This window comes from Bolinopsis microptera, chromosome 5 (assembly GCF_026151205.1).
Source record: "Bolinopsis microptera isolate Bmic1 chromosome 5, MBARI_Bmic_1.0, whole genome shotgun sequence".
NCBI lineage: Eukaryota > Metazoa > Ctenophora > Tentaculata > Lobata > Bolinopsidae > Bolinopsis > Bolinopsis microptera.
The window spans coordinates 19,927,599-19,941,353 of NC_087076.1; the positions used below are offsets into that span (position 1 = coordinate 19,927,599).

The window sequence follows — 13,755 nt, forward strand, 5'->3', positions numbered from 1 at the left end:
TTGGTATCCATTTTTGACACAAACTCAACAATTATTGAAAACGTTAAGGCAAATTAATACAATATTATCATTATATTGTAAACAAAACAGTATCAATAATGATCCAAATTTTAAAATATAGCGAAAATCGCAAAATCAAAATACATAATTTCTAGTACCTATAAAAACTCGTTAATCAAAATGTAAAAGCGGACAGATAATTAAAAACCAACCGGCTGAACGTAACCCATCAGAAAATTTACCATTTTTATTAATCATGTATCACTGAACAACAATCCTTCTTACTTTTCTTTAGAAAAAAAGACGCGAATTTAAATCATGACGTAACCCTACAAAACAAACGGTTAATAGAGTTGTATTGCAATAATATGTTTATCAGATCAGTATCAAAAACTATGCATTAATTGATAAGATAACAAGGTAGATGGTACTACATAATTACTTACTTATTTTACTTGAATTAATTACAAAATAAAAAGATATTTTACAACATTTAATTGTACACCATTATACTGTGCTCATCAAGATACATCTAAAAACTACAAAATAACATGTATCTATAATTGGAGGGAAGAAAAATCAGTATTAAAGTATACTATTTTATGACTGGAATGCTCTCTGGTATGTTCACTACACGTGGCACGTTGCCTGGGTAACCACGTGACACGTTGCCTGGGTAACCACGTGACAAGTTGCCTGGGTAACCACGTGGCACGTTACCTGGGTAACCACGTGACACGTTGCCTGGGTAACCACGTGACACGTTGCCTGGGTAACCACGTGACACGTAGCCTGGGTAACCACGTGACACGCAGCCTGGGTAACCACGTGACACGTAGCCTGGGTAACCACGTGGCACGTTGCATGGGTAACCACGTGACACGTTGCCTGGGTAACCACGTGACACGTTGCCTGGGTAACCACGTGACACGTAGCCTGGGTAACCACGTTGCCTGGGTAACCAGTAACCACGTGGCGTTAAATGAGTTCCTCCACATGTTTGAGCTGGCAGAGAACAGTCAACCAAAATCCAGCTCCCGTCATATAGCTACTCTCTAAGACACTCTGAATTTACAAATGTAGTTGTGGATGAAAGTAGAAAGCACTCCAGCAACCACTATTCCAAAGCTGTCAGAAACTGATGCTAATCCCAGAGAGTACTCTCTGCGATGAGCTGGAACCTGGGAGGTAAAGCTGTGTTATTACTGTACACTCTGCAATAAGTATAGCGAGCTGTGTTATTACTGTACACTCTGCAATAAGTATAGCGAGGCCACAAGGAGAAATAGGACAACTTTAGCAGAAGATTGGTATCTTCAAAAGTGCTAAATAATCTCCGTAGACAATGGTGTTGGTACATATTATGTTAAAGTTGTTTCCTACAAAATGTTGAGCATCCTGATGTGATATTTAGAAATGTTTTAAGGAAAGTTACCTCATTGTAGATGCTGTAGAAAGCGTTAACGTAACACAACCCTCCCAGAAGACCCTCGTAAAGGATCAGAAGAATTGTTATCCAAATAGTGGGGATGAACTGGTATCTTGCTTCACACGCAAACACAATCAGGTTCACAAACTGAATATAAAGGTTATGTATAACTGAAACAATTGGAGAAAACGGACCTATAATTGGTGATATTTGCCCACTAAAGGGGAGATTAAACATTTAATTAACTTTTTTCAAAAATAAAATGATTTTGTAACAAATGTTAAATGCTTGATAGAAAAGAGTGCAATTATAATACCTGTAATATGCTGAAAATATGTATTCTCTTGAAGTGAATCAGGCTGGCACTCGATCTGGATATAGTAACACCACACTGATATATCACTTGGTACCTGTCAATTGAAAGTCAACTGTCAAGTAACTTGTTTCAACAAGGTCTTGCTTCAACAAGGTAAATATGATTTAAGTTTTGGAAAGTTGAGAGTTAATCAAATGTAAAAAGAGACAGAAGCTATATATAGCTTCTATATAATATAACTTCTTATTATAATATAGCTTCTATTATATATTATTATATTAATATAATAAGAGATTTTGACTAAAAATGGTGAAAATAGAAAAGGATTAAGGAATGTATGAAACTGTACTTACACCCTGTATTTTACATGTGAAACTGTACTTACACCCTGTATTTTACATATGAAACTGTACTTACACCTTGTATTTTACATGTGAAACTGTACTTACACTCTGTATTGAACCTTCATGCTCCAGGATATGTTCTTGTACCACATGATCTCGAACATTCCTTGGTTAATCAGGTACTCGCTAGCATACACCAGAAACAGGGACCCCATGTAATACTTCAGATCCTGAGATAGTTATTTCGTTTCTAATGTCATGGTCAACACTATGGAAAAGATGGTTGTTATATATTGTATTACTATAATTGATATTGTTATATTTACTAATCAATGAACTTCCCTAGCCTCTTATGGCTAGTTCCAAATAGACTGTTCCTTGTTATATCAACTGGCGACGAGATGGCAAACAAGTTGGAGAACCTGTCACTAATGGCGGACGTGAAAATTTGGTTAGAAAGGTTTGATTTTCACGCCCTGGCCAATTCTTGGATGGGGACAGTGCCGGACCTAGCAGAAGACAGCAGTAACGCAGCAGAGCGAACCTTGATCATAAAAAAGAATGTAGCGGTGTTCATATCTAAATGTGATGCTGAAATATTCAAGCTTTTAAAAGCTTTGTGTGCGCCGGAGAATGTAGCTGACTCAAACCACCCTAGACTGAGGAAGTTGTTATTGGACCACCTGGCACCGGCACCTACTAAATTCGCTCAAAGGCACAAATTTAGGAGTGGACGTCAGCAGTCGGATGAGTCTGGAGCCAGCTTTATATCAAGATTAAGGTCACTGGCAAATGAGTGTGAATTTGGTACAAACTATAACGAAGCTTTGCTAGATCAGATTCTGTGCGGTCTGAAGGACGAGAAACTGGTATCGGAACTGTTAGTCAAAACAGATTTGGATCTGGAAACAGCCATAAGAGAAGCGCTCAACAGAGAGCAAGCTCAGAAAGAGGCTCAAGGAATGCATGGTAGTATGTCTGCCACAGTGAACAGTGTTAAGTATAGTAAACATCCAACATTCAAGAGAACAGTAAATAACCCTTATCTGAAGAAGGGGGAGTCATCTCAAATGGACAAAAAACAATATCAGCCGGAAAATCGGGACTCAAACAACAAATCAAAAACCAAGTGTAAGAAGTGTGGTTTAAGGGGTCATGAGGCTGATAAATGTGAGGTGAGATGTTACAAATGTTCGGGACTTGGGCACATCAGTAGCAAGTGTAGGAATAATTGGAACAAGCGAGATGTCAACAATGTAGACAGCGATGCAGAACTACAAGAGTTTGACGACAACTGCAACAGCATTCTCGACGAGGAGTTTTATGGGCTTCAGTGTAACTTCATAGAAGTTAATGAGCGATCACAGTTGCATGATAATTGTTCCATAATTGTAAATTCTTTGGGGATTTGTACGATTTCTCGGTTGCATGAAAATATTGCTGATTCCAAGTTTAAATTGAATAGTGCTGAATCTAATTCTAATTCCGATAAATTGATTTATGATGTAAACCAGTTGGAAGGTAAACCGACAGTTGATGTATTGATTAACGGTAAAATCTTAAATATGGAATTTGATTCTGGTTCGGCGGTATCTGTTGTCAGTAAACGTGTCTTAGTGTCCTGTGGTTTGTCAAGTTTAACATTACAACCCAGCAGGAAAACACTGAGAGTGGCTAGTGGACAGCAGGTGATCGTGGATGGCTATGCAGTGGTGGATGTGACAATGAATGGTAAAAAAGTTCCGGACTTGCACTTGTATGTAGCCGAGGATTTCCCAACTTTGTTAGGGAGACCCTGGATAACTAAGTTCTGTGGTGAGAACTGGCTAGACAAGCTGCTAAGTACCAGGTTGGTCAACCGTTTGGCAATTGAGACAACCCAGCGTTCTGAAGATTCTCAGCAGGTGAACAACTGTGAGAAATGTGCAGGTAGCGACGGTAGAGGGGGACCAATGATGCAAACTGATGGGACCAACGTGAAGAATGATTTAAAACTCAATGATAACTGTACCAGAGTGGATCAGTGCAGAAGTTTGGAGGAGCTCAAACTGAGTGATGTGTTCAAATCGGGACTTGGACTAGTGAAGGATGTGGAGGCGAGTTTGGTCCTGCGAGACGACTCCAAGCCTATAATGTTGAAGGCTAGAAACCTGCCGTATGCCTTGAGACACAAAGTTGAGGATGAACTTAACTCAATGGTTGAAAGCGGTATCCTGTCCAAAGTAGATGATAGCCCGTGGGGGACTCCTCTAGTTCCAGTAAAGAAAGACGGAGGTGAGTCTGTTCGAATATGTGGAGACTACAAGTCAACGTTGAACAAGTGTGTGAGCACCCGACAGTACCCTTTGCCCACAGCGGAAGAGTGCTTTAATACAGTTCGGGGTGGCCTAAAGTTTTCAAAAGTTGACATCAAGAAAGCTTACAATAACATCCAGATTAGAGAGGAGGACCGAGTCTTGACGACACTTAACACACACAAAGGACTGTACCAATGGAATAGATTACCCTATGGTATCAGTAGTTCTGCAGCAATCTTTCAGTCAATAATGGATGATACCCTACGCGGTGTGCCGATGACTTGTTGCAGAATAGATGATATCCTAATATCGGGTAAAAATGACGAAGAGCACTTGATTAACCTGAACAGAGTGATTTCTCGCTTGGAGAGACGTGGATTCAAGTGCAAACTCGAGAAAACCTGCCTTATGGAGAAAGAAGTGATTTACTTGGGACACCGAGTATCAGCAGAGGGGATACAACCGGTACAGAGTAAAGTAGACAGTTTAAAGTTGGCTCCTGAACCCAAAAACGTGGACCAACTGGTCAGTTTTCTGGGTGCAGTGAACTACTATCGACGATATTTACCGAACCTGTCATCTGTTATTGCTCCCCTAGATAAGTTCAGAGCAAAGGGAGTGCCGTGGAAGTGGTCCAATGAGGAGCAGAAAGCGTTCCAAAGTTTGAAGAACTTGTTGTGTTCTCGTCGTGTGTTGACATTCTACAACCCTAAGCTACCTCTGAAACTCGATACGGATGCGTCTAAATCTGGAATAGGAGCAGTATTATCTCACATAATGCCTAATGGAGAAGAACGCCCGATCGAGTATGTGTCACGAACCTTATCGTCTGCAGAAAGGAACTATGCACAAATGGACAAAGAAGCTTTGGCAATAGTATGGTCAATAAAGAGACTGCATATCTATCTCTATGGAAGGAGATTTAAACTGGTCACGGATCACAAAGCTTTTGTTCGAATCTTTGGAGACAAACCAATTCCAGAGATGACAGCTAACCGGATAACAAGGTGGGCCTTATTCCTGATGAACTACCAATACGACATCGAGTATCGCACCACAAAAGATCACGCAAATTGTGATATGCTGTCGAGACTACCAAAGGAGGTGAGACACCCAACTGTGGTTAAAGATGACTGTTTGGATATGTTTTCTCTGACAGTGAGTGAAGCCATGCTCAACGCCGAGTTGGTGGCTCGAGAAACGAAGAAAGATCCGATACTGAGCAAGGTTTTGTGTTATATTCTGGAAGGATGGCCAGATTACCTGAAATGTGAGGGAGAACTAGCATCTTTTTGGAGCAGGAGAGATGAGCTGACAGTGGAACTAGGCTGTGTGACCTGGGGAGCTCGAGTGGTCATCCCTGTAAAGTTGAGAGATACTGTGATACGTATATTACATTCGACCCACATTGGTATGTCAGGTATGAAGAGCTTAGCTCGTTCTTATGTATACTGGCCTCGTCTTGACACACAAATCGAGGATACTGCTCGGACGTGTGAGACGTGTGGCAAGTACGGTAAGAACCTACCCAAACTGGTAGATCATCCGTGGGCTAGAGCAACAGCACCATTCCAACGGGTCCATGTAGACTTTGCTGGGCCTTTCTTAGGCAGTATGTGGCTCTTACTGGTAGATGCTTATAGTAAATGGCCTGAAGTAATTCAGATGAATGCTAATACAACATCTAGAGCAACAATTCGTGCATTAAGATCGATATTTGCACGAACAGGTATTCCTATGACACTAGTATCCGACAATGGACCCCAGTTTGTGTCTGAGGAAATCGAGAGTTACCTGCGCTCCAATGGAGTGAAACATGTCACAGTTCCGACCTATAGCCCAAAGTCAAACGGAATTTGTGAACGCTTGGTGCAAACCTTTAAAGGAGCTTTAAAGAAAATGAATGAGTCGAGTAAAGACGTGAGTAAAAATCTATATGATTTCCTGTTAACATATAGAAACACCCCGCATTCGTCTACTGGACAAACACCAGCAGTTTTAGCTTGGAACAGATCGCTGAGGTTTAGTCTACACCAGATAAAACCAGCCGACCACATGAAGGTTCAAGCTTTACAGACTGAGAAACTGCAAAAAGTCGTAGATGAGCAAAAAAAGACACGAGAATTTATGGAGAACCAACAAGTTTTTGTACGAATGGACAATCGAGGACCGTGGGTACAAGCTCGAGTGATCAAGAGATACGGTGATAACTCAAACAACTACGCAATCCAGCACGAAGGCAGAGTGGTTAAGAAACACGCAGATGTGCTAAAACCTAGATACTCACCGGTAATTAGTATGAAGAGAGATGATGTACCCGAGAGTCAAAGACGACGGTTGACAGAGGACGGGGACCGATATTTAATGATGAAGGGTCAAAAACTAAACGAGGTCCTGGAACGTAGACGACAGAGAGCGGAGTCACACATACCTGTTTCCGACCACATGACAACAAATGTTATTCCTCAGCAGTCAGCTCGATCAGCTTCACCTGTGGAGCAACCAGGTAGGTTGGTCCGTGAGTCCCAGTCGAGTCCGATTGTAAATAGTGAGTTAGTGTCTGGTTCGTCCGTGATTAGTAGCTCTAGCGTAGCGTCTAACAGTCCGTCTGTAGTCCGTTCGTCTGTAGCCAGACCAGAGGAAAGGCCGAGTAGAAGGGCTAAGACTAATGCACTGATAAAGATGAAAGAGATGACGTAAGGGTATTTGAGCTAAAATATGTAATATTTTGGCCTTGTAATTGTAAATAATTGTTCGGACAGATGTTATATTAAGACATTATTTTTATCGTTACCGTTTTATAGATGTTATAATAAGACAGAGAAATAATTTTACAGTTTTTTTTACTTTAATGTTTATTGTGAACCGTTTGATAATGTGAGTTTTTAATATTTGAAATGTGGAGAGTAATAGTGACAGTCAACCGAGCGCCAAGTGAGGGCCGGTATTGGACTGGAAAGAATATGTATGTAACGCGCGGACGCCAAACAGTTCTTGACCGAACAAAAGCAATAGCGCTAAACATTTAGCGATTGACTTTTGGTCGCGCGCCGCAGACCAGGCGAGATCAGAAGTGTTCGGTTAACCTAGCGAGGGGAATTGTTATATATTGTATTACTATAATTGATATTGTTATATTTACTAATCAATGAACTTCCCTAGCCTCTTATGGCTAGTTCCAAATAGACTGTTCCTTGTTATATCAATGGTGACATTTCAAACTCTTCCATCAGACCCATACCTTTTGATAAAGTGGACTGATAAAGTGATAAACCAAACACAAAGTAAACAACTCACCATAACACCACATTTAATCTTCACAACAGTATTCTTGATAGCAGAGAGTTTTCCAGAGTCCGCTGTTCTGTCAGCTGTCTGTCCAACACTGACTGCATCCTCTTCTGACTCAAGAAGTGGTTGGAAGCCTCCAGGAGGTTCGTTTAGAGTAGCTGGACGGACCAATATAAACCAATACCTGTGGTACACATAACAATATAGTGTACTATACTATTATACTGTATACAATAAACTTGACCTGTTACAGTGTTACAGACAATGTGCAATGTACATCTTGGTGTATAACAGGAAACAAATTTAAGAGTCTAAACAAATAAGCACCAAATTAAGGTGTTTAATAGAGAAACTACACTTACGTAATGAGTTGAATGCCAGGAACAATGACCATGAGATATATGGTTTGAGAAGGAGAGAGGATGATGTTGAGAGCTAGATATATGGTAGCACCAAGTATTCCAGCAAAACCGGTTCCTGAACTCCACGATGTTATCACCGCTCTAAAACATTGTTTTGTTAATGAATATAACCAAGTTTTACACAACATTGATATATGTCCACATTGTGTGTGCTGGAGATGCTATTGAATCGAATTTTTTCCCGATCCATGACTCGTGCCGAAGGCACAAAAGAGTCAAGGACAAGGGTTAGCGATCGAGGTTTTTTTTGTATATGGTAGCTTTGCGACCGTGCCTGCGAGCGTGCGTGCGTGCGTACGTGCCTTCGAGCACTGTTATCGCCCACGTGACTACCTGCGCAAAGTTATTTTGCGTGATAATCTGAATTATATAATTGTTGGCGCGCGGCGCTTAACCAACCAAGTACATTATTAATTTCATCATGTATGATGTACGTATCCCACTAGGCACTATTTGATAGCATATTATTATTATTTTGAGTTAGTATTACTATTTTGCACAGATCCGTGTCAGGTTGCATAAACAAAAAACATATATGGTTACATAGAAGTATACACGATTTTCAAATTCAATATAGATTTATATTAACTGGGCGGCGCTCGGCAGTCGGCATGTCACTTCGCCATATTTGCATGTTTATATAAACAGTAAAGACTGGGCCGTCCCCAGGTTGTATGGAATATGATAAATACGCCATCACGGATCGGGAAATTGAGCGGCCATCCACAAAAGAAAAGCGGCCGCATTTCTTGTTCACTTTGGACTTAGGCCTCCAACAAAATTTGGCGGCCAAATTCCAAAATTATCTCACAAAAATTCAGAATTTGGCCGCCAATCTTTTTGAGGCCTAAATCAAAAATCTGTTCTCAAAATAAGGTGGAAATGCGATTTCGAGTCGATTCCGAAAATTTCATGGACAAATTTTGAAAACTGATTGAGTTGTTACAATTTTAGTGAGATCAATTCCACGAATATCGCGAACCAAGATACGGGCAATTTAGTTCATTTTTTGTGGTCTTTTCGCCTTAGTATCCACATTTAAACAGATATAAAGCTATAACTTACAGAGAATATGTAGTTTAGGCTTACCTTTCATATAAGGTAAGTTTCATTCAAAAATATTGATATTTGACCAATTTATGGGACGAAATCTACCAAATTTGGTGCGTATGCCCAAATATGGGCATATGGTTTTTCGCTCATAACTCAGTCATTTTTTGTCCAATCTTGATGAAATTTCATATACGAGTTCAGGAGACCACTAGCTACAAGTAGAGCACCATAAACTAGGGTTTTGGGCATGTTCAGGGTATTTGGCTAAATTGGGCCTAATTTGGACTAAATATGGCGTGGCTGCCCCGCGGGCACCGTTTGGTGGTCCGGGTCCGGGACCCCCTCAAAAGTTTGGTCACTGGTCCTAGTTTGTTGGTCAACTGCTATCTCGAAATCAAGTTTCACAAAAAATATCCATTGGCCCCCCCCCCCCTCAAACAACAAATTGATATTATTTTATGTCCATGACATTATGTGTGCTGGAGATGCTATTGAATCGAATTTTTCGCTTTGGACCTCACAAACCTTTCAAAGTGAGAAGTAAGAGCTAAGAAGGTGACTTCTCCTAATCCTGAGCTCAATGCAGCTAATGCCACTCCTGCACACAAACAAAAATATGATTATGGGGCAAATACTGCTTTTTAACATCTAGCAAGTAACCAAAATATTGTACAAAGAAGATCATTCAACTCTTTAGTAATGAAAAAGTCATATAAGTGCAACTGATTTTTGTACAATAGGTTCTTACCGAATAGAATTAATGTAAAGTTGGTGGAACTTGCCACCATGATGAAGGAGGCAAAAGATATGAAAGCAGCACCACTCACTTTTACACTGAAACGATATTATATTATGTTAGTGCCTATCTAATGAATTGGTGATTTATGAAATAATCAACGTAAAATTGAACCAATTTGAGTCCAGTATTTAACAGATAATCTTCAGAGAGGACTAAGTCAAATAATAATAATAATATATTGTCTGAATGAACATACTTGTAGTGAATCTTGTGAATAAATGTAGGTGCTATCAGTTTAATCCCTAGTGCTGGCAAAACATCTGCAAGCAAGATAGCCTGAAATAGAAGTCATTTAAACAATAATTATCATGAATAAAAAGGGACTATCAAGGGAGAAAACAATATCTATCATTTAAAATATCTATCTATTATTACTGCAACTTACTCCAGTCGATATTTTCCCACAATATCCACCATCTGTACTATCTTTCTGAAATTATTAGGTTCTTAATGAAAAATTGCTAGTTTGGAGAAATCTTTAAAACTGATTAATAATAATTTTACCTACTGTTATTTTAACCATTCTTAACATTGAGGATTAACATGAGGTATTTTCAGTCTGATCATTTGATAATGTGTGCAACCAAACTGGCATGGTAATAATGACACTCCAACCAATAGATATGTAGCTGTATTTAATGAATATATATGAATCCCGTCCTAGCCCTTTTTGTATTCTTCAAATTTACTCACAGAAATTAGATCATAAGCAGCAGAAAGCATAATGACATATCCAAAATTGTTGCATAACCCAAACAACCTGAGATAATTGCCAATCAAAATTTGCTTCAGAGCAACATATCTGTATTCCTAAACTCTGTCTGTTGAACAAATATCACTTCCAGATGGCATGGCCTACTCTCATGCTGTCTATAGGTGATGATTAATTCTGAAAAACTAGGGACAACTGGGGAATGATCCCAGAACCTCGACATTTCGCGTATCTTGCTCTACCAATTGAGCTACTGACCCTGAATGATATCACGTTGAACGTGTCGTGTAATGTTGATATAGTGTGGATATATGCGAATATGTATTCTAAATAACTGTTGAAAAAATAGATCACAAGAATCAATACCAAATTAAAAAACTGTTTTTTGTACGTAAACTGTTTTAATAATGCATACATTATTAACTAAGAAAAGCAAAAATTCCTACCAAAAAGATATGATTGCTCTTCGTTTGTTACTTTCCAGTTCTGACATTTTTGATCTTGATGAAGGTTATCTGTTCCAGACTGATTTGCTTACTGTCATGATAGCTAAATAAATGATCTAAGATTTAGCTGTTAATAACTATGGGGAATCTCAAGTCTCCTGCTGCTACTCATTATATAACATGTGTGTGTCAAATAGTTCAATGAAACAAACACAACGACATTCACGATGAAAAATTTGAGACACTGTATTACAACCTGGACAATGCTGAGGGAAGTGCACTTAACACGTCAATACTCCTGCTACAAATTTTTATCCCGGAAAATCATCAAACCAGCCAAAACTACGAAGATTTAGGTGTTCATCATCTCCAGAAAAATAAGAAATTGCTAGGAACATTTGAGTCTGTTTTATAATGAAAATCGAAGTTTCATCATAGCTAGTGCCATGATTTGTTATCGGAGGATCTCAAGAACTTGTAAAAATTTGTGTAGGTTTGCATTCATCTCCTACACCGGCTCGGCTGCATCGATAGAATCATAGGTCTAGGTCAGGTTAAAGTTTGAAAAGTACAACTGACAACATAACCAAGCATTTAGTATTCATAAAATAACCAGTTTTTAAACATTTTACCCCACATGCTACTTTGAATTTTAATTTCTTTAAATCAAATGATTATTAATGTTATATTATGTAGTAATTGTAAAAGTTTCATTCAAACTCCAAAATTACTTAAAATGTGAAGCAGTAGATCTAAAAATTATAAAATATTAAGTGATCGCATGACCACTTGTCAATATAGCGCTTTACACAGTACCAATTAGACAGGTTAAAATACAACAAATTTATTTTAATGGACATTTAAAAAGAGTGAAACAAATTTAGTGAAACAAATTTAAAATTTTATCCTTTATTTTACAATCATAATATAATAATATTTATAAGCCTCCGTTTTGAAAGTTTTAAATTTTAATACATTCACATTTTATTTACAATTCAATTATATGTACAAGTCAATAACTGGCCGCCAAAGCCGCGCATTCTTGAAAACAGGATTAACTTGATTATAGTTATACGACTATGTAAATTTAAAACTATCTGTGGTTTTTTCTTTTAAATAAATAAATTATAATTTTACCTAAGTCCAAAGCCAGCTTTGAAAAATTTACTATTAAATCATAATATATCGTCAACTTTAAATATTTACAATGCAACAATTCATTAATCTGTAAACACGCGTACTCCAGCCCCTAAACGCATAAATTGTTATGCGGCGCGGCTCAAGCCGGGCACGCACGTATTATTTTATACTGTTTGCTTTCTAATAAATATCGTGCCAATGTGTACGTCTAAATTGTAAACGTTCATGTTTTGTGTAAAGTGAATCCAATTGGGACTAGTGACAAGGATAAGGACCCAAGTGCCTGTACGGCTTTTTCGGACCCCTGTGGACCACTATTCTTGAAATCACTCTACAACATTGAACATTTATATCTACTACGTCATTTGGCAATCATTGTCATTATTTAATCTAACTTTCTTATTAATTGCCGAGGGGGAAGAGTAAACGCTTCACATTAAAATTCAATATACAAAATTCAAAACCATCAATACGGCAGTGGCGTAACGAAAGGCCCTGCGGACCCCGCTGTGCAGGGGGGCGCCGTCTTAGGGGGGCGCCAAATCGTCGTTTGAATGTGGGACAATTTCGAAAACTTAACTAAAGTACTAGCAAAACTGCGCATTTTGCTCTAGATACACACTTTTTTAGAGATTTTACCGGCGTATTCTTTAAAATCACCTAATTTGTTCAATTTTAGGGAGGGGCACCAAAAGGGGAGGGGGCGCCAACAGGGGGGCGCTTTTTTCGGCAGGGGGGCGCCAACAGGCAACGTTACGCCACTGCAATACGGTATTAAATATTATGGACAAATCTATAGATCTATTTCGTAGTCATATATTCACACGATTTGCTTTATATTATTTTAATACTGTAATGAAGTACAGTAGGATTTGTGTTTCGAGAAAGAAAGGTTGCGGTCAAATTATTAACAAAAGTAAACAAAAGTCCATCAGGGACTCCGTGGAGTCGAAAAAGGTACACGGCTGCTGTCTGGTGCTGCTAGGCATTTATTGATCAAGATGTTTTATTGTATTGATTTATAATGATTCTATTGTTCGTGACTAATCAAGTTCTAAGTGGAGGTATAAAGTGCTGCTCAAGATACTTCGTCATCTCATGTCCAGTATAATGATTAAGATAGTATACAATGCAGTTTTAGTAGTTGACCCATACAGTTAAGTCCGTCATAACTCACAATCGTTAAGTCGTCGGTCAATTGTCAAAGTCGTTGTGTGTTTATTCGTTGAGATAGCAGTAAGATAAGATGTTACGCGCGCGCGTTTAATCCCGTCGACGTGAGATGTGACAATGAAAACGCCATAGAATTATTATTTTCGCGCGTTACGTAGAGTTTACCAGTGTGTAATACTAGTTAACACTGGGTGTACACTGAGTGTAAGTGTAAGTTTCATATACAAGCCGTTGAATATTTCCAATTTTGAGTGTATCGTGAGCATGTTTTACAGTGCGATTGCTCGGTACTAGTGTGTTTGTGTATATATATATATATATATCATTTGTGGA

General features: G+C 38.7%; 2 protein-coding genes across 2 annotated transcripts in view; both read right to left on the reverse strand.

The window, feature by feature from the left end:
• The window catches only part of LOC134814596 (U3 small nucleolar ribonucleoprotein protein IMP3-like), a 32,166-nt gene that overhangs the window by 3,681 nt on the left and 14,730 nt on the right, over positions 1-13,755 (reverse strand). The gene's annotated exons all lie outside the window — the stretch shown is intronic.
• On the reverse strand, positions 3-11,227 carry LOC134814594 (battenin-like). The gene is made up of 12 exons (XM_063822720.1): positions 11,110-11,227; positions 10,645-10,711; positions 10,337-10,381; positions 10,148-10,227; positions 9,901-9,986; positions 9,678-9,750; positions 8,040-8,180; positions 7,684-7,861; positions 2,195-2,319; positions 1,746-1,839; positions 1,436-1,576; positions 3-1,181 (listed from the first exon to the last, which is right to left on the reverse strand). Exons 1-12 carry the CDS (start codon positions 11,154-11,156, stop codon positions 1,056-1,058), a joined length of 1,203 nt encoding a protein of 400 aa, XP_063678790.1. The 5' UTR covers positions 11,157-11,227; the 3' UTR covers positions 3-1,055.

Bases quoted from the DNA above. Each gene is read 5' to 3' on its own strand.
- LOC134814594 (XM_063822720.1), bottom strand. From the start codon at position 11,156: ATGTCAGAACTGGAAAGTAACAAACGAAGAGCAATCATATCTTTTTG. The intron at 8,181-9,677 runs GTTTGTGAGGTC...ACAATGTTTTAG, and splicing joins CTTACTTCTCACTTTGAAAG to AGCGGTGATAACATCGTGGA. The intron at 1,840-2,194 runs GTAAGTACAGTT...TTCAATTGACAG, and splicing joins ATGAAGGTTCAATACAGAGT to GTACCAAGTGATATATCAGT.